Source organism: Bos indicus x Bos taurus, chromosome 23, assembly GCF_003369695.1.
Source record: "Bos indicus x Bos taurus breed Angus x Brahman F1 hybrid chromosome 23, Bos_hybrid_MaternalHap_v2.0, whole genome shotgun sequence".
In the NCBI taxonomy this organism is placed as follows: domain Eukaryota; kingdom Metazoa; phylum Chordata; class Mammalia; order Artiodactyla; family Bovidae; genus Bos; species Bos indicus x Bos taurus.
In genome coordinates this window covers 17,659,983-17,680,541 of record NC_040098.1, presented here as the reverse complement: position 1 = coordinate 17,680,541, position 20,559 = coordinate 17,659,983, and the positions used below count along the sequence as shown (strand labels likewise).

Sequence of the window (20,559 nt, the reverse complement as noted above, 5' to 3'; positions counted from 1 at the left end):
TGGAAGGAAGGTATAGTGGGTTAAAGAATGAGCAAGAGATATGGAAGTAAAGGCAACAAATCTAGGCTGCTAGCTGTCTTACAGAAGTAATTACTTTCATTGACTAATGATGATTTCAAGGTAATGCAGAGTGGACGACATGCTAACCATTATTTGCTCAAGGAAACACTTAAGAGAAAAGCACGTTTATCTGTGAATAGATATTTGCATCTATATGGATGCCAACCCGGGCAGGATACCAGATATACTTACCCATTTGCAAGACCTCAAGGAACACCATAGCTTAACTTATTCTGTGTAAAGGAGGCATATTCTCTTTGGAATCACTCCACCATCCTCTCAGTCCTTGGGTCTTCTGAGAGACGGGGGACAGAGCCACATAACAGTTTCAAAGTGAAGTCACTCAATTGTGTCACTCTTTGCGACCCCATGGACTGTAGCCTGCCAGGTTCCACCGGTCCATGGGATTTTCCAGACAAGAATACTGGAGTGAGTTGCCATTTCCTTTCTCCAGGGGATCTTCCTGATTCAGGGATCAAAGCTGGGTCTCCCGCATTACAGGGACTCTTTACTGTCTGAGCTGCCAGGAAAACTGCTAAGAAAGTGTGAAAGTGTTAGTCACTCAGTCATGTCCGACTCTATGCGACTCCATGAACTGTAGCCTGCCAGGCTCCTCTGTCCGTGAAATGGGAACTTTATCCTTGTGAATTCAGGTACCTAGTACATTCTTGAAAGTGAAAGTCACTTAGTTTAGTCCAAATCTTTGCGGCTCCATAGACTATACAGTCCATGGAATTCTCCAGGCCAGAATACTGGAGTGGGCAGCCTTTCCCTTCTCCAGGGGATCTTCCCAACTCAGGGATCAAACCCAGGTCTCCCACATTGCAGGTGGATTCTTTACCAGCTGAGCCACAAGGGAAGCCCAAGAATACTGAGTGAGTAGCCTGTCCCTTCTCCAGTGGATCTTCCCGACCCAGGAATCAAACTGGGGTCTCCTGCATTGCAGGTGGATTCTTTACCAACTGAGCTTTCAGGGAAGCATGCTGCTTTAAAGAGGTACAACTTGGCAATTTCAGGTTTAGGACTAGAGGTACCTCCTGAAACTATAATAAAACATTAAGTATATATATTTTTTCTTGTCTTTCTAGGGATAGAAATACCTTACAATATGTAAATCTTATATTAACCTCTCAGATTTTCAGGAAATTTTCAGGAATGCAAAATGTACAAAGTAGAAGACTGCCTCAAGATGAAGGAAAGGAGAAAGTTGGGCAGAGAAGGCAAGGAAGAGAATGCAAGGTCCAGAAAGAGGAGATTGCCACCAACCAATCCACTGATTCTTTTTAGTTTTCGGTCACACTGAGCAGCATGTGTGATCTTAGTTTCCTGGCCAGGGATCAAACCTGTGACTCCTGCAATGGAAGCACTCAGTCCTAACCCCTGGACCACCAGGGAATCCCCCAATCCATTGATTCTAAGTGCAAGTATACTGTTAATAACTGGGAGTGTGGCCAGCTAGTGTCCAGGTGTCTATACAGAGCAGTGGAGGTGGGGACAAGGAAGGACTGTTAAGTAACAGCCCAGATGGGAAACAAGCTGTTGGTCTGGTACTCAATGAGTGAAGCCTTGAATCTCTCTCTTCTGCCTGCTCTGCTGTTCATTCCTCTCCAGGGTGGAAATGGGAATGGATCTCCAGTCTACAAGGATTGGGAGGAGAGAACATCTAGTTTTGGAGAGATGAGAAAGGGAAGCTGCTTTGTCTTTGTTTCAAGCTTGGTGGGAACAGAATGAACAGGACAATAAGCAGGACAAGAAACACTGGAACGTGGGTTTTGTGTAGAATGTGTTGGAATAGGTGTGGCAGCACCAACCACTACAGGGCTACATGAATCACTTGCAGTAATTCAGCCAGCAGCCGCTCCACATCCAAATGCCTGTCTGAGACATATAACCCTACCACTCCCTCCTGCAACCTTCCCGCAAGCCTCCAAACCTCAGTGCCTACAGTTCCACGAGTGGACACCTTCCTAAACACTACACCCACAGCTCCCAGCAGTGGGCCAAGTTTGGTCCAGGCCACAATGATCGTTCACTGATCATTCAATAAACTGTTGAGGACATGCCCGTGGGGAGGTTAGTTGACAGACGTTACTCCCCAGGCAGGCGCGGAAGGTAAACCCCTGTACACACGTCTCACAAGCGGTGTGCATGGACTACCCGACCACAGTGACTGTGTTACTGCCACCGAGGCACCTTTCCTATCTATCCAAGGCGCAGCTCACCCTCCTGGAGCACGCCCTTGCACCCGACGCCCTGCCCACTTCCCTAGGGCTGCCCCTGCCGGAAGCGGAAGTGGCGTGTGAGCCGCTGGGACGTCTAGCTCTCCGGCTCAGGAAGGCGCCCTTCTTCGCTGTGCTCTTTGGTCGCCTGTCACCATGGCGCTGGCAGTCTTGCGAGTCCTGGAGCCCTTCCCGACCGAGACACCCGCTTTGGCGGTGCTGCTGCCGCCCGGGGGCCCGTGGCCTGCGGCAGGGCTGGGCCTAGTGCTGGCGCTGAGGCCTGCAGGGGAGAGCCCGGCAGGGCCGGCGCTGCTGGTGGCCGCCGTGGAGGGACCCGGCGCGGGCACCGAAGAGCAGGGCCCGGGGCCCCCGCAGCTGCTGGTTAGCCGCGCGCTGCTGCAGCTCCTGGCTCTGGGCTCCGGGGCGTGGGTGCGGGCGCGGCCGGTGCGGCGGCCACCGTCGCTGGGCTGGGCGCTGCTTGGCACTTCATCTGGGCCCGGACTCGGACCGAGAGTCGGGCCGTTGCTGGTGAGGCGCGGAGAGACCCTGCCCGTGCCCGGACCGCGGGTGCTGGAGACGCGGCCGGCGTTGCAAGGGTTGCTGGGTCCAGGGACGCGGCTAGCTGTGACTGAGCTCCGTGGGCGGGCTAAACTGGGTCCAGAGGCTGAGAACAGCAGCCGGCTCCCTCTCCCGCCGGTGGTGTCCTCCTTCGCGGCCTCTGGCACAGTCCGGCGACTAAGGGGCGTTCTGGGAGGGACTGGAGATGCACTGGGGGTGAGCCGGAGCTGTCTCCGCAGCCTCAGCCTCTTCCAGGGCGAATGGGTGTGGGTGACCCGGGCTGGAGAGTCATCGAACACTTCTCAGCCACATCTGGCCACAGTCCAAGTTCTAGAGCCTCGCTGGAACCTCTCTGAAAGACTGGGACCCGGCTCTGGGCAGCCGGGAGAGCCTCTCGCTGACGGACTGGCCCTCGTGCCTGCCACTCTGGCTTTTAATCTCGGCTGTGATCCCCTGGACGTGGGAGAGCTCAAAATCCAGGTAGGATACAGGACTGAGATCAGGAATGCTTCTTCCTCTTTATCTCTTCTTTGCCTTAACTAAATTGGAAGATGAGAGCTGTAAAATTCGGATCCTTTACTCCTTAGAGCTTGGACTTTTCCCTTAACACCTCTTAGCCTTATTTATCCATTCTCTACAATTAAAACATGTTGGTGCATGGGAAGGGCTTTCACTATTCAGGTGAAAGGTGAGAATTACAGCCAAATTACCATGTGTAGTAATCTACTGAATCTAATCAGTTATTTGTCAAATTGTTGCAATGTATCCAGTATTGTGGGCTTACCAAGTAGGTGGAAATCCACCTGCCAATGCAGGAGGCGTGGGTTTGATCCCTGGGTCAGGAAGATCCCTTGGAGGAGGAAATGGCTACCCACTGCAGTATTCTTGCTTGTAAAATCCAATGGACAGAGGAGCCTGGTGGAAGTTGGACATGACTGAGAACGCACGCACACACATCCAGTATTGTATTGGGTAGTATGGAAGATCGTACTCCCATCTTTTGCTCACGCTGTCCTTGACTTCAAGTTCCTTCCTATTCTGTTAACCTCCTCCTCCTTCAAGGCCCTTCTACAAATGCCACCTGCTTCTTCAGTTCAGTTCAGTCGCTCAGTCGTGTCCGACTCTTTTCGACCCCATGAATTGCAGCACCCCAGGCCTCCCTGTCCATCACCAACTCCCGGAGTTCACTCAGACTCACGTCCATCGAGTCAGTGATGCCATCCAGCCATCTCATCCTCTGTCGTCCCCTTCTGCCCCCAATCCCTCCCAGCATCAGAGTCTTTTCCAATGAGTCAACTCTTCGCATGAGGTGGCCAAAGTATTGGAGTTTGAGCTTTAGCATCAATCCTTCCAATGAACACCCAGGACTGATCTTTAGAATGGACTGGTTGGATCTCCTTGCAGTCCAAGGGACTCTCAAGAGTCTTCTCCAGTACCACAGTTCAAAAGCGTCAATTCTTCGGCGCTCAGCTTTCTTCACAGTCCAACTCTCACATCCATACATGACCACTGGAAAAACCACAGCCTTGACTAGACGGACCTTTGTTGGCAAAGTAATGTCTCTGCTTTTGAGTATGCTATCAGGTTGGTCATAACTTTCCTTCCAAGGAGTAAGCGTCTTTTAATTTCATGGCTGCAGTCACCATCTGCAGTGATTTTGGAGCCCCAAAAAATAAAGCCTGACACTGTTTCTTAAAGCCTTGCAAAATCTCACACCACAAATTTAACATTACTTTTTCCTATAGCATTTTCTATCTTTCTGAGAGCTTTTATTTTATAGTTTTGTTATGATCATATACTCTCATTCTCAATTGTATATTGTTCTTGAAGGGACAGGTTTTTATTATCCTTAGTGCTTGGTGTTTAATTTTAAAATTAGATTAAATACATCCAAGAGGAGTTTTTGCTTTCTACCTTTAAGGAACTTACTTCAAAAAGAAAATTGTGTTCAGGGGGACAAATATAGTCTACTGTTTAATTAAGCACCTGGATGTATGATTTAGGCCCACACTGACCAGTACAAAAGCTGCTAGCCCCTGGGTGGTTCTTTAAATCAACTGAAAGTAAGTAAAGTAAAAAATTCAGTTATTTGATTGCTTTAGTCACATGTTGAGTGTTCAGTAGCCACATGTAAATATAGAGTTTTTCTATCACTGTAGAAAGTTATATTAGGTAATGCTGCCATAGACACTTAGTGCTGTGGGATGTCAAGAAGAAATAAAAGATATGCGTGAATGGGAGTCAGGTGTGGCTTTCCTTCTAAATGGAGGAAAAATACTGGAGCACTCAGGCAGGAGCTCATTCACCTGACCCAGCTCTTTCAGCTTCAGTGAGATCATGTCCTTTAACTGGAGCCTGAATTCAGTGTCCTCACTACTGTCCAATTAATGTTCCCAGTGGCTGCCTGGTGTCACTCAAATGACTTGTGGGAGTTAAATGTCTTTACCATTTTACTGGCTCGGGGCCAGTATAAAGGTGTCACAGAATGGTTATCATCACTGGTGAACTCTTTGGAGCTAGAGTCAGCAAAGTCAGAGTCAGAAGTCTCTTCCGGGTGCCCATTAGAAGGAGAGGTTTCTGTTTTCTAAGGAAGATATAGGTCTTCAGCTCTACTTTCTTAGGTCTCCCGTCCCACAGCCCTTGTGGTTATGGGAAGGATAAAGGATGGAAGTGTTGGTTGCTAAGAGACTGGGCAGAGCCTGAGTCCCTGGGAGAAGGTTCTAAGGTGGTGGTTATTTCTCTCATAGAGGTATTTGGAGGGCTCCAGCACCCCTGAAGACAAAGGAAGCTGCTCAGTGCTGCCTGGGCCTCCGTTTGCCAAAGAGTTACACATCGAAATTGTGTCGTCTCCTCACTACAGCACTAATGGAAACTATGACCATGTCCTTTACCGGCATTTTCAGACACCCAGGTTAGCCGCTTCCCCCTTGCAGGAGGGTAGCACACCACCCTCAGTGAACTCCTCCTATCCCAGGCCTGAGATTCAGATACCAGAAAGCCTCTGATTTTAAAAAGCCACAGTATGGTGGCTAGAAGCCTCCTGGTGTGTCAGATAGACAAGAGAAATCTGGGCCAGGAGGGTAAATCCAGACATTCTAGATTGAGAAACCACTTTGATTTGAGGAGGGCCCCCAAAAGCCAGGATCCTGCTTTGCCCCTCTCTCTGGACTCTGATGCCCTCTCTGCCGTATCCCAAAGCTCTTACTAGGTCAGGTTTGTTCTCTGGACAACTGCTTGGGATCTCTGGGTGGGCAGTAGACCCCCGAGAAACAGTCTGCAGGTTGAGGGGGTGGGGCATGCGGGGATATGTCAGGCGCCTGCTATTAACTCCCACTGTGAGCTGACCAGGGCTACCGCTGTGTTACAGGGCAGTCCAGGAAGGGGATGTCCTGTGTGTGCCAACAGTTGGGCAAGTAGAGATCCTGGAAGCAAGCCCAGAGAAACTGCCCAGGTATGGAGCTGCCTTCTCTCCTGCAGCTGGGATTCTTAACCTGCGTGCAGGAGTCCTCAAGTTGAATGGAATAATTCTGTGCATAAGAGCATTTTGTTGTTGTCATGCATGTTTTTCGGGAGAGAAGGTACCTATTCTCATGTTCTCAAATAGGCGTGTGACTGAAAAGAGAATTAAGAGCCACTGCCTGCTGGCTTTTGGGAGGTGTTTATCCTCAAATTGATTGGTGGTCCTAGGTATAGTAAAGCACTAAGAATGGTTCAATGGCCTAGTCCAAGGTGGGATTCCTCACTTTCTTCTTTTTTTTTTGGCTGCACCTCGTGGCATGAGGAACTCCCCCAACCAGGAATTGAACTCACAGCCCCTGCAGTGGAAGCTCAGAGTTTAAACCACTGAATCTCCAAGGAAGTCCCCCCTGCTTTCCATTCTTTTTAAAATAAGTTTTTATTTGTTTATTTATTTATTTTATGTTTTGGCTGTGCTCGGTCTTCGTTACTGTGTGGACTTTTCTCGAGTTGCAGAAAGCGGGGGCTGCTCTCAAGTTGTGGTGACTGCTCACTGCAGTGGCTTCTCTTGCTGCAGAGCACACGCGCTGGGGCACGTAGACTTCAGTAGTTGTGGCTCCCCAGCTCTGGAGCACGGGCTCAATAGTTGTGGCACACGGCCTTAGCTGCCCCACGGCATATGGGATCTTCCCTCGCCAGGGATCAGATGCGTGTCTCCCGCATTGGCAGGTGGATTGTTTACCACTGAGCCATCAGGGAAGCCCTGCTTTCCATTCTCAACCAATGTTGTTTGGGCCACACCTCCTGTACACTGAGCCAGAGGAGCCCCAGTACCATCATGATTTCTGCTCTAGTGGATGGAATGTGGACACGCTGCTTTTCAGTCTTGTCTCCCAAGACAGGAGAGGAAGAGATTTGCCTTTGAGAGACCTGCTGTCTTTCCTTATCCTCAACAGAGAGTGAGAAAGAGCGTAACTGAGCCAGGGACCCAAAACAAGGAGGCCAACCTTTCCTCCTGTTGATTCTTACTGCAGAGACTGCATATGAAATGGTAAGGCAGGGACTTCCCATGGTTAAGACTGCACTCCCAATGCAGGGGGAGCAGGTTCAATCCCTGATGGGGGAACTAAGATCCCACATACCACATGGCGCAGCCAAAAAAAAATTCAGAATTCAGAGACTGCTTGGCTTTATGTGAAGGGGGAAAATGTGTAGCTTCCTACCCCCAGATGGATTTCCTATAAGGCTTTATTAGAAGAAGAAGACACTAACCCAACTTGGCAGGAAATCCCAGTGAGGTGGTGGGACCACCCTGCAGAAACTTGGGCACAGGAGCCATCATGCCCAGGGTCTCAGGCCGAGCCAGCCTGGGTCCTCTACTAAGAGAGCAGTGCCTTGTTTGGAGTACCTAATTCAGCTTTGGTCAACATTCAGAGCTTGGTTCTGGCCAGTGCTCAGTCTCTCCAGTTTCAGGGCTGTGGTACCCAGAGGAGGGGCCTGTGGTGCCATGTGTAATTCCATTTGGTGCTCCAGGGTGCTGCTTTGAGCTTTCCCATCAAATTTACAACGAGCCTGGTGGAGAATGCCCAGCTGCTCTCCATCACTTCCAACTTCTGTTTTCCATCTTGTGTGTGTGTGTGCTCAGTCGTGTCCAGCTCTTGGTGACCTGTGGACTGTAGCCCACCAGGCTCCTTTGTCCATGGAATTTTCCAGGCAAGAATAATGGAGTAGGTTTCCATTTCCTGCTCCAGGGGATTTCCTGACCCAAGGATTGAACCCATGTCTCTTGCATCTCCTGCATTGGCTTGCAAATTCTTCATACCGCTCTGCCACCACCTCTATCTTAAATAGAGCAACTGTCTATGAGCTAGCTCTCTGTAGGAAAGCTGCAGAATGCCCACCTTTTGTACTTTTAAAGGAAAACAGGCACTCGACCCTCCTGAGACAGACCAGCAAGCCAGTCCTGTTCCTGGATCTCTACTATACCAGCACCTTGGAGACCTGCCTCCCTCCTCTGGGTGCTAAGCATGTAGTTCTTACCTCTGGGTGGGTTTGGAAAAGCAGGGCCGAGCGGGCAGATGGGTCCAAGGACAGAGATGAGTGCTGTATCCTACTCCCTGGACTTGGTAAGAGGCTCCCTGGATGGAGGCTCCCCTGATCCCTGGCACAGAAGTCCACTGGCGGTGGTGCAGCTGGTCCATGCTCCCCCTGCTCCACCTCTCACACCAGGCCTGGGGCGGGGATCGAGCTCCACTGTCTGGCTCTCAGGAACGCAACCCCGTGTTCCCCAGCAGTGTCCAGATATGTTCCAGAGGTCTGGCCAACCTCAATGAGGTGGCCCATCCACTCTCCATGGATGGAGAGTAGGGGTGGAAGGGAGCTTGTGAGGGGGAGAGGTGGGCGTGTCTCCCTCCCCCTCCCCTGCCTCAGGGCTCTTCCTCCTTGGATTCCATTGGCTGCCAGATGCATCTGACCGAGGTGGTTCAGCTTGATTGCGAGTCTAGGTTGTAGACCCACCCATCACTTGTTCATGGGCTTTCCTGGTGGCTCAGACAGTAAAGAATCTGTCTGCAATGTGGGAAACCTGTGTTCGATTCCTGGGTTGGGAAGATCGCTTGGAGATGGGAATGGCAACCCACTCCAGTATTGCTGCCTGGAGAATCCCATGGGCAGAGGAGCCTGGCGAGCTACAGTCCATGGGGTCCTGAGCAGTGACCCCATGAGTTGGACACGCCTGAGCAACTAACACAATACCTATTTATAATGAACAGCAGTAGGACAGGGAATTACCTGGCGGTCCAGTGGTAAAGACTCAGTGTTTCCATTGCCAGGGCTGGGTTCCGTCCTTGGTTGGGGAACTAAAACACCACCAACCGCACAATGCAGCCAACCGAACAAACAGAAAAAACCAGTGGGACAGCTTTCCTTATGTTCCAGTTCTTTCACAGTCAGTGCCTCTGGTGGTGGTCCCAAACCTAGTATGCCTCCCCTTCCACCTGAAGGCCTTTCCACCCCCACCCCTCTCTGCTGCCAGAGGGAGCAGCTGTGTGACTGTGGGATACTAAGCAAAGGAATTTGTACCCCAGGTAGACCTGAAAGAGGCCCGGGCTCTGCCATTGCTGTGCTGCCTGAGGATTACAGACGGCAGTAGTTCCTCTCTGTATCTGGAAAACTGGACTAGTAATTGCTGTCTGCTACCCTCGCCCCAAGAAAGCAATGGCACCCCACTCCAGTACTCTTGCCTGGAAAATCCCATGGATGGAGGAGCCTGGTAGGCTGTAGTCCATGGGGTCGCTAAGAGTCGGACACAACTGAGAGACTTCCCTTTCACTTTTCACTTTCATGCATTGGAGAAGGAAATGGCAACCCACTCCAGTGTTCTTGCCTGGAGAATCCCAGGGACGGGGGAGCCCGGTAGGCTTCTGTCTATGGGGTCGCACAGAGTCGGACACGACTGAAAGCGACTTAGCAGCAGCAGCAGCAGCAGCAACCCTCACCCCCCTGGTAGGCTGAGTAAGCCTAACTCACTCTAACACTAGCCAGTGACTGCACAGCCCTGGTTATGGCTGGGAGCTTTTGAAAAATAAAAATGCCTGAGCCCTACCCCAAACCTATTAGAGCAGAATCAGGGTTAGGCTAGAGCCTCTGCAGTCTTTTTATTTTTCCCAAAGGAAGGAAAATGTTAATTGTAAAATTCAGATATAATTCACATACCATAAAATTCACACTTTTAAAGTATATAATTCAGTGGCTTTTAGTATATTCACAAGGTTGTGCCATCAACATCACTAATTCCAAAACATTTTCCTCAGCCCAGAAAAAAACCCCCACCCGCCAGCAGTCACTCCCCATTCCCTCCTTCCCTCAGCTTCTGGCAACCACTCCTCTACTGAATGGAATCACAGTATGTGAGAGATGTTTTTTTTTTTTTTTTTTTTTAAGTTTCACAGATAATTCTAATGTACAGCCAAAACAGAGAAACATTAATCGCTAAATGTCATTATGAAGGAATCTGCTTGCGATCATATCTTATGGGTGACTAAGAGCTGAAGGACTCTTTCTTTCGAGGTTTTAGGTGGCCTTGGTGGGTACATTTTTTTTTTGGTGGGTGCATATTTGAGGGAGAGTCTGTGTTCTCAAGCCAGTGAAAACGGGCAGATGGTCACTGCTTGGTGTGGCAGTGGCTTCTTCCATCGGAGTGAGTAGGCAGGAGAAACACACCCTAAGGTGATGTTGGTATGAGGGGTGCCAAGGACAGGCACAGCTCCTGCTCTTAAAGCGTGTATGATCCCGTCAGAGAGATAAGGAAGACCACCTGCTTTCCTTTACCACCACGTCCCCCGCTTCCTGCCCACCTCCGCCACATCTGGGGGCATTTCTTTGTACTGCTCTTCCATTTGTCCCTGCAGCGGACCTCTGACTGAGACAGCGCGTTGCCCTTAAGAAGGATTGGATGTGGGCTCTGGATCTGGGGTTCATTGGGCCTCTCTCCCTACAGGTGGCAAGAGATGTTTTTTAAAGTGAAGAGAACAGTTGGGGAGGCTCCAGACGGGCAAGCCAGAGCCTACTTAGCCGACTCCGCCCATACCTCCTTGTACTTGGTGAGGCCCTGGCGGTGGGGATTGACCTGGGGAAAGGAGCAGAAAGAACTTCTGTAGAACAGACTGGTGGCTGCCAAGGGGGAAGGAGTTGGGGAAGGCATGGAGTGGGAGTTCGGGATTAGTAGATGCAGACTTTTATATACGTGTTTAACTGAATCACTATGCCGTATGGTGGAAAGTAACACCACATTGTAAATCAATAAATTAAATACTTCAATAAAGTAAATTAAAAACAACTTCTAGAAACTAAAGCTTCCTCCCACCTTTCACAGGTGGGTTCTACCCTGAGCCTGGTTCCAAGGCTTCCTTCAGGGGACTCCACTCCCTGGAGCAGCTTGTCTCCTCCAGGCCTGGAGGCCTTGGTGACCGAGCTCTGTACTGCTCTGAAGCCTCGCCTCCAGCCAGGGTGAGTGAGGATGCTGCAGCCTCTGTGTGAGAGAGGGCTGCCCGGAGCATCCCCGGAGGAGCAGCAGGCCAGACAAGCAGTACCTGATGCCCTGGCCGTGGTGGGATTGGGTGGGCCTCCCTCCAACCATCGGGCCCAGGCCCCTAGCCCATGTCCTGTCCATAAGCAAATTCCCAGGCTTCTTTTTGGGAGTAACCTCTGCCCTCCAAGGTCAGCTGTGGAGGGAGACTCTCCCCCAGGGTCATTTGTCTCTGAGGCTGCCCTTCCCTTGGAGAGCCCACTAGTCATCCCGATTTTCACCACCTGGGCCCTGAAAGACAAGGTCCTCATACCGCTGGCCCATGTGTAGCCACAGACCCCTTCCTAATTCCCTCCATACAATCCAGACCAGACAGAACAGCCAAGGTTTCACTGATGACAAAAAGAAGTTAATCCCCTGGATATGTCCCAGGCCCCTGCCAGAATTTCACTGATGGTATGGGAAATATGGCCTCACCAAGTGGTGACGGCCCTGGCGGGGAGGGGTGCATCAAGGAGAGTGTCTGCTTTCTGGATCTGAGGGGGCCTGTGTCACTGGGGACTCCCTTCTGGGCAAGATAGAGGAAGCAAATGTCTGTTCTCTGGTTGCAGGGGTGCCCTGCTGACAGGGACTGGCAGTGTCCTTCTACGGGGCCCCCCAGGCAGTGGGAAGACCACCGCAGTTGCCGCAGCCTGCAGCCGCCTTGGGCTCCACTTATTGAAGGTGAGGGTCCCTGGAGAGTAGACCCCCAACTCCATCTCCTCTGCAGCCCAGATTCTCCCTCTCCTCTCTGACCACGGGGCCCACTGGGCCAGTGGATCAGGCATAGTCCCGTGATGCTGAGCTACTGAGAGATGCTCTCAAGAAGGAGCACACTCCAGGACTTCCTTGGTGGTCCAGTGGTTACGAATCTGTCTGCCAATGAAGGGGACACAGGTTTGATCCCCGATCCAGGAAGATCCCACGTGCTGCAGAGCAACTAAGCCCGTGCACCACAACCACCTAAACCCACGTGCCCTAGAGCCCGTGCCAAGAGAAGCCACCGCAATGAGTAACCCCCACTCACTGCAAAGAAAGCCCATGCACAGCAAGGAAGGTCCAGTGCAGCCAAAAATAAAATTAATTAAAAAGAGGATACTGCCAAGGTTTTGGTGGGCAGTCCAGGGAATGTGGTTAGGGAAAAGAAGAGTTAGGGCTTGGCCAGTGTTGCCTTCCTCCCCCATCCCCACCCTCCAAAAAGATGGCTTGCCCCTTCTGAGCCCTCCCCCCTTCTCCTGCCCTGGTCGTGCCTGCCCCTTCCCTTACTCACAGGCCCGTCGGGACCCCCTCCCCAGGTGCCCTGCTCCAGCCTCTGTGCAGACAGTAGCGGCGCTGTGGAGACAAAGCTGCAGGCTGCTTTCTCCCGGGCCCGGCGCTGCCGGCCTGTGGTTCTTTTGCTGACAGCTGTGGACCTGCTGGGCCGGGACCGTGATGGACTGGGTGAGGACGCCCGGGTGGTGGCCACACTGCGGCACCTCCTCCTGGATGAAGACCCACTCGCCAGGTAGCATCCAGCACTGAGCGGGGAAAGTAGTGGGGCCAGCCTTCTCTCCCCGACCCTGTCAGTGGCTTTCAGACATCCCACCTGGCTACTCTCCAGGCAGCCCTGCCTGAGCTGAGGAGGTGGGCGTGCCCACAGGGAGGAGGGTGCGGACCCTGCTGTTTCTTTTTGTGCTTAGTCACTCAGTCGTGTCCAACTCTGCGACCCCATAGACCGTAGCCCACCAGGCTTCTCTGTCTATGGGATTTCCCAGGCAAGAATACTGGAATGGGTTGCCGTTCCCTTCTCCAGGGGATCTTCTCAACCCAGGGATTGCACCCGGGTCTCTTGCATTGTAGGCAGATTCTTAACTGACTGAGCCATGGGCTGTTTCTTGGGGAATGCTAAAGCATGGCCTCTGCCCTCATTGAGCTCCCTGTGTGTGGGGGGATGCCCCATCTGGGAAGCTTTGGGGCTCCCATCTCCCTCTCTCATCCCTGCCCTGCAGCCACCCTCCTGCACCAGCCTCAAGATGAGGCTGCACTCAGAGGCTGCTGGCCACCTTCCCGCCCTCAGTACCCACTCCCTGTCCACAGCTGCCCTCCCCTGATGGTCGTGGCCACGACCAGCCGGGCCCAGGACCTGCCTGCAGATGTGCAGACAGCATTTCCTCACGAGCTGGAGGTGCCCGTGCTGGCAGAGGCGCAGCGGCTCAGCGTCCTCCGGGCTCTCACTGCCCACCTCCCCCTGGGCCAAGAGGTGAACCTGGCGCAGCTGGCGCGGCGTTGTGCGGTGAGTGCCCGGCAGGGCGCCGGCCTCCTCGCACGCTCTGGTGGGAGGCAGTCAGTGAGGGTGGAGAACCCGAGGCCTCAGTGCTGGGCCCGTGCACCAGCCAGGGGACTGCCCCTCCCTCCCCGCACGGGGGCTGCCTGCTGTGCCTGCTCACACATCGTCTCCTGTGCTTCCCCAGGGCTTTGTGGTGGGGGACCTCTTCGCCCTTTTGACCCACAGCAGCCGGGCAGCCTGCACCAGGATCAAGAACTCAGGGTGAGGAAGCTGGGCCTGGGAGGGGCAAGAGGCAGTCTGGGTGGGCAGGGGCTGGAGAGGAAGGGAGGAAGGTGAGGGCCCCAGTGGGAAGGAGGCTTCAGGGCTGGTCCTCCACAGGCCTCCCTGGGTTTCTCTTTGCAGCTGGGCCGGCGGCTTGAGTGAGGAGGATGAGGGGGAGCTGTGTGCAGCGGGCTTCCCTCTCCTGGCTGAGGACTTTGGGCAGGCACTGGAGCAGCTGCAGGCCGCTCACTCGCAAGCCATCGGAGCCCCCAGGGTAGACACTCGAGGCCCATGGGGGTGGGACCCGAGCACCCTCCACCAGCCGGTGCCCAGCCACACCCTTCCCGCCTCCTAGATCCCCTCGGTGTCCTGGCACGACGTGGGCGGGCTGCAGGAGGTGAAGAAGGAGATTCTGGAGACGATTCAGCTTCCTCTGGAGCACCCTGAGCTGCTCAGCCTGGGCCTGAGGCGCTCCGGCCTTCTGCTCCACGGGCCCCCTGGCACGGGCAAGACCCTCCTGGCCAAGGCAGTGGCCACGGAGTGCAGCCTCACCTTCCTCAGGTGGTGACTGGGCCCAGCCAGGAGGGCAGGTGGACTGGGGGCTGTGGCTGGCTGGGCAGCAGAAGCGGGTGGCCAGGAGGTCAGTTGTGTGTTTCTGCATCTTGAGGAGTCTCACCCTCTCCTGTCACCTCCCTCAGCGTGAAAGGGCCCGAGCTCATCAATATGTACGTGGGCCAAAGCGAGGAGAATGTACGGGAAGGTGAGTGAGTGGGGGCGGAGGGAGAGCCCTCAGGCTGCTGGCCGTCGCCTCTAGTCTTCCTCTCCAGGTCAGGTTCCTGCCTGGAGGGGCCTTTACCTGAAGTGCTAGTGATCAGCTGCCAACCTGGGTTGCCCTCCCCATTTCCTGATATCTAACCCCCACCCAACCGGGCTTCTCCGTCCTATGGACCCCTCTCTCCTCAGTGTTTGCGCGGGCCAGGGCCGCAGCTCCCTGCATCATCTTCTTTGATGAACTGGACTCCTTGGCCCCAAACCGGGGGCGAAGTGGAGACTCTGGAGGTGTGATGGACAGGTGGGGGTCTGAGCCAGGATTCTGGGGTCCAAGACGGAGGGGTATGAGACAGGTTGTACTAGTCTTGGCCGCCCAAAGGGTTCCTGCCCATCTGGTTCTGCGATCCCGTAGCAGAAGCTAAAAGGGGCCGTGGAATTGGGTGTGAGGCTTTGAGGAGACGGGAGCCAGGGTGGGAGGGTCCACAGGGCACGACCAGCCAGGGGCCCTGTGGAGACAGCCTGCAGAGGCACCCCGTGGAGGTGAGAGGGTGAGGATGCACCGCGCACGCTCTCGTTTCCACTCCCTCCTTCGCAGGGTGGTGTCTCAGCTCCTGGCTGAGCTGGATGGGCTTCACAGCACCCAGGATGTGTTTGTGATCGGAGCCACCAACAGACCAGACCTGCTGGACCCTGCCCTCCTGCGGCCCGGCAGGTGTGTGCCCCATCCCTCTCACCTCCACCAGGCCCCTCTGGACTTGCCCCTTGAACCCTATCTGTGCCTCTCCACCCTCATGCTGGGCTCCTTGACACCCACCTATCTCCCTAAAGGTTTGACAAGCTGGTGTTTGTGGGAGTGAATGAGGACCGCGCCTCCCAGCTCCGTGTTCTGAGTGCCATCACACGCAAGTACGCCCCATTAGAGGGAGGGTCCCCCCAGGGGCTTGGGCCTTGGGATGGTTGGGAGATGAGTGCCAAGTCCACAATAAGCTGGTCAGGGATGCCTTCCAGTGGAGTCAGGGAAGCTAGTAAGACTCTTTCCTGTGTACCTACAACAGGTTCAGGCTGGAGCCCTCTGTGAGCCTGGTGGACGTCCTAGACCACTGCCCGCCCCAGCTGACGGGCGCGGACCTCTACTCCCTGTGCTCCGACGCCATGACGGCTGCCCTCAAACGCCGAGTTCAGGACCTGGAGGAAGGTGCGCCGCTCCCCAGGCCCAGAGGTCCACCAGAAACTAGTGGGCACCAGGCCTGGTTCTGGATTTCAGAGGAGGGTCTCTTGACCCCCTGGGAGACTCTAGGCAAGAAGGTGCCTACCCGGGGCGCTCCCCTGCTCAGGCAGAGACCACAGCCTCCTCTTGTCACCCCTAGGCCTGGAGCCCGGGAGCTCGGCCCTGCTGCTCACCATGGAGGACCTGCTGCAGGCCGCGGCCCGGCTGCAGCCCTCGGTCAGCGAGCAGGAGTTGCTCCGGTACAAGCGCATCCAACGCAAGTTTGCCGCCTGCTAGGAGCCCCCTGCAGCCTGGGACCTGCCCACAGGGGCTCACGGAGACCTGGGAGACCAAAAGCCAACGCCCGCCCACCTGAATGCTGCCTACCTCCGGGCAACCCCCTGGTGCTAAGTGCCATCAGGAGCCCCAGGAGAGCTCAGGACACACCCTCTTTGGACCTGACTGCCTTCCAGGCCGTCTCCAACCCTCAGGCCCCTCTGCTCAGGAGGAGCGGTCTGGTCCTGAGGTAAGCCCCTGTGGGAAGCGTGGAAGTCACTCAGTTGTGTCCGACTCTTTGCGACCCCATGGACTGTAGCCTGCGGGGCTTCTCTGTCCATGGAATTCTCCAGGTAAGAATACTGGAGTGGGTAGCCGTTCCTTTCTCCAGGGGATCTTCCCAACCCAGGTATCAAAACCCAAATCTCCCGCATTGTAGGCGGATTCTTCACCATCTGAGCCACCAGGGAAGCCCCATGTGGGTCTGAAAATAAAGTGTATGCTGCCCCCTGCTGGAGTTGCGGTCGGTGTGGGGACGAGCAAGGCTGTGGAGGCGCAACCCCCGAGAGCCTCATCCTTCTGACATGAACACAAGGGGAACAGGACCTGAAAAGGCACAGACTGTATTGTTCAGCCTTCTGTCCTCCTGAGCGCAGCGGAAGTCTGCCCCTCCCCACACCCCCAGGATCCGCACTGTAGGGGCCGCACTGTGGAGCCACCGGTCCCCTCCTCCCCAGACGGAGCCTGGCAGCGCCGGGGCAGAGGGTGGGAGCCGAGGCCTCGCTCAGGCCGTCTTCTTGAGCACGTGGATGAAATAGCAGGGAACGTAGGCCTGGCCCGGCTTGTAAGGTTTGAAGTCACCCAGGACGGTGTGCTGGCACTTGCCCCCAAAGGCTGTTCGAAGCAACTCCGTAAAGGATGCCAGGCAGTGAGGGTAGTAGGAGAGCCGGAACTTACTGCAACAGAGCCCCGGACCCGCCGTGAGGACTGGTGGTCTTGGCACCCCCCCCACCCCACCCCACCCCCCGCCACCTCGCCAAGTCAGTACCTCAAGCCAGGAGAGCCGCTCTGGCCAGTCCCCGGCACCTGCAGCGTGTAATCCAGGGTCACCATGTGGGCCTTGTTGTTCACGGTCAGCACTGACGTCGTGACGTCCTTGGTCAGGTCACTCTGCAGGCAGTGTTGCCAGCTGTGTCAACCTCTGCAACTACCGTGAGGCCAGGACCCTGGGACCACACCTCCCGCCCTGGGCCTGCCCTCCCCAGGGGGCCCCACCTTATAGTAGATGTTTTTTCCTGGGGGTGCACACCCCGTGCGGAGGATGTGGTCGTAGTTGCGATGATCAATGACCAGCACGCCCCCCGACCGCACCATGCTTGCGATGTTCCTCAGGGCCAGCCGGTGCTCACTCTGGTCTCCTGAACCAGGTGGGGACAGAGAGGCTGCGTCTGCTCAGGGCCCCCAGCGCCAGTCTCCCTCCTGTCTTTCTACTCTGGAAAGGGTATAGTTCAAAGCAGGTTCCACTCCCCAGGCTACACCCTCTCTCACCTTTGCAGTCTGGCAAGTGGGCAAAACTGTTTCCAAGGCAGATGACAGCATCGAAGCCACCCCCTGGTGGTTGGGGCACATCTTTGTCCAGAGTCATCCAGTTAGCTTCTTCAATGACTGGGGGCCAGGGAGGGGAAGTGGGATCAGGGTGGCACCCACCTCCACCAAGGGCAGTCCTGCCTCAGTTTCCCCTTCAAGACACACAAAGGGACTCCCCATCCAGTCAGAGAAGGGGATCATTATGGACGTGGAGGGTGAAGGGAACGAGGGGCCCAGAGAGGAGGAAACCATGGTTGGGAAGGAGGGCTCTGTGCTTATGGGTTTTTATTTGGGGGGACAGGACACTGCCCACGGTCCAGGACAAGCCCACTGTCCAAGATGGGCTTCCCTGGTGGCTCAGTTGGTAAGAAAATCTGCCAGCAATGTGGGAGACCTGGGTTCGATCCCAGGGTTGGGAAGATCCCCTGGAGAAGGGAATGGCTACCCACTCCAGTATTCTGGCCTGGAGAATTCCATGGACTATATAGTCCATGGGGTCGCAAACAGTCGAACACGAACTGAGCGACTTTCACAGGACACTATAAAAATAATTAAAACTAGCCGCTCATTCTCAGTTCCTCATTCTGGTATGTAAGCCTCCCTTTTCAGGGAAATGACAGTGATTTCCTCCTTTGAGGAAAACAGCTCCCCACCACAATTGATAAAGGAGCCCAGGGTACAGAGAACTGAGGGCACCTGTCCAGACCCACGTACCCCACTTGTCAAAGGCAGGGTCGTGCCTCCGGTTCCAGCGCTCCTTGAGAGCATACTTCAGCATCTTGTCACTGGCATCCACGCTTGTCACGTTGAAGCCCTCTTCCACCAGCATGATGGAGTCCACCCTGGGCAGGACCAGGAATGACAGTCAGAGAGGGGCAGTCAGGGAGGCCTAGAGAGGCAAAGAGGAGGCCCTGCGCTGAACACTCCTGTCTCCTCCACTCTTCAGAGTCCACCCCTGTTTCCTGTCCCCAGGCTCTCTCCGCTAACCTCAAGTGACCTGGCACCAAGTCAGGTATTGTACCAATGGGCATTAATCCTTATGGCAATCCAGGGACTTCCCTGGTGATTCAGTGGCTAAGACTGCAGTCCCAATGCAGGGGGCCCAGGTTGGATCCCTGGTAGGGAAACTAAGATCCCACATACTGCAGCAAGAGAAGTCTGTGCCCCAAAATGAAGACTCGGTACAGCAAAAATAAGTAATTAAAACTCACAGCAATCCAGTAAGGTAGGTTGTGTTATCCCTATTTGAGAGGTGGGGCAAACTGAAGCTCCTGCAAGTTAAGTAACTTGAGCACAGGAGATAGTGTAGCATAGTGGATTTTTTGCTTTTTGTTTTTGGCAGTCCCGTGAGGCTCGCAGGATCTCAGTTCTCCCACCAGCTATTGAACCCCGGGGCCCTGGGCAGTGAAACCTCAGAATCCTAACCACTAAGCCACCAGGGAACTGCCAGATGGTGGTTCAGAGCACAAGCCAGACCTTAACCAACCTGGGTCCACATCTTCGTTCCACCTTTACCTCTCTGAGGCCAAATTTCTGCAACCATAAATAGCTATCACTACTCTTGTAGCTCAGTCGGTAAAGAATCTGCCTGCAGTGCAGGAGACCCGGGTTCAGGCCCGGGGTTGGGAAGATCCCCTGGAGAAGGAAATGGCAACCCACTCCAGTATCCTTGGCCTGGAAAATCTCATGGACAGAGGAGCCTGGTGGGCTGCAGTCCATGGGGTCGCAAAGAGTCGGGCACGACTGAGCAACGAACACACATACACACAAACACACTTATGAGGTTTTGAAAGGATTTTAAAAACTGATGTGTCAGAAATACCTGGCACAAGGCTTTGGCAGAGGCACATCACGATGAACAAGTGTTAAGTGTGAACGCTGCCGCTGGAGCGGGATTCGACCTTATGTGAGGCTAGCCCCAAAACCCGGTCCTTGGGCCGCCGCCCTGGCGAGCCCGCCCTCCCCATCCGCTGTGCCCACACCCTCGCTCTCATCCTGGGTCTCCTCGGCCCCGTTCTGCCTGGGCAAACACACATTCCCCGCCCTGGCGTCGCGCCCCAGCCTCGGCTCCCGGGTCGGCGGAGGAGGCTGCCCCGACGTGCCCGCCTGTGATCCTGCAGCCCGGCTGCGCGAGCCAAGCCTACCCCATCCGCTCGGTGCCCCGGGTTCCCGCTCACCCGGGCCTCCTGCCCGCCCCCGCTCGCGCTCACTGCGGTCCCCGGGGCCCCGCCCGGGCTCACCCGGTGCCGCAGGCCACGTCGAGCACCCGCTGGCAGCCGTGCTGGCGCAGCAGCGCGAGCAGCCAGGCCTTGTACTCCGCGGTGCGGCTGCTGGTGTCCCCGATGTAGAGCTGCCACACGCGCGCCGCCTCTCCGTCCGCGTACTGGTCCGGGAGCCCTTCAGCCGCCACCCCCAGGGAGCGGGTCCGGTACACGCTGTCCACCATCCTGCGACGCGCCTGGCCCTGCCGCCGCGGCCACCGGCTCCGGCTCCGCATTTATAATGCGGCCCCTGCCAGAGCGCCGGCCGCCCCACCTGCCCAATGGCAGGTGAGCGCACGGACACGCCCCTGCCGGGCTCCCGGCCCGGGGCCGCCGGGAGGGCGCGGCCTGGCAATCCTGGACGAGCCCTACCCGCCTGCCTGAAGATCCGGCCCTCCGGACCATCCCTCGGCGGGAAAGGACCCTCCCAAGGCCCCAGGTCGCTGGAGGGCCGGGGAAGCGGGGCAGGAGAAGGGCAGCAGTGAGAAGGCCCGCTCCACCCCCGCCCCAGGCTGGAAAGAAACTTGAGTCCGCAGAGATGAGCGCCCAGGGCTGAACCGTTCGTTGCAGGG

The 20,559-nt window shown here is 55.2% G+C and overlaps 2 protein-coding genes across 3 annotated transcripts; one reads left to right on the top strand and one right to left on the bottom strand.

Moving 5' to 3' along the window:
* The first annotated feature begins 2,348 nt into the window (after positions 1–2,348).
* PEX6 (peroxisomal biogenesis factor 6) lies at positions 2,349–16,857 on the top strand. Of its 2 annotated transcripts, XR_003508293.1 has the most exons (18): positions 2,349–3,317; positions 5,585–5,748; positions 6,205–6,288; positions 10,792–10,894; positions 11,167–11,300; positions 11,931–12,042; positions 12,654–12,862; positions 13,435–13,630; positions 13,809–13,885; positions 14,027–14,159; positions 14,241–14,446; positions 14,584–14,645; positions 14,849–14,957; positions 15,252–15,368; positions 15,485–15,562; positions 15,712–15,851; positions 16,024–16,492; positions 16,579–16,857. XR_003508293.1 is itself a non-coding variant. In XM_027525356.1 (17 exons), exons 1-17 carry the CDS (start codon positions 2,436–2,438, stop codon positions 16,158–16,160), a joined length of 2,943 nt encoding a protein of 980 aa, XP_027381157.1. In that variant the 5' UTR covers positions 2,349–2,435; the 3' UTR covers positions 16,161–16,653. The 2 variants fall into 2 exon arrangements, 1 of the variants encoding a protein (XP_027381157.1); XM_027525356.1 differs by having other exon boundaries at positions 16,024–16,653.
* GNMT (glycine N-methyltransferase) lies at positions 16,747–20,559 on the bottom strand. The gene is made up of 6 exons (XM_027525357.1): positions 19,967–20,559; positions 18,441–18,568; positions 17,688–17,804; positions 17,415–17,557; positions 17,188–17,309; positions 16,747–17,095 (listed from the first exon to the last, which is right to left on the bottom strand). The coding sequence occupies exons 1-6, from the start codon at positions 20,221–20,223 to the stop codon at positions 16,924–16,926; spliced, it is 939 nt and encodes a 312-aa protein (XP_027381158.1). The 5' UTR covers positions 20,224–20,559; the 3' UTR covers positions 16,747–16,923.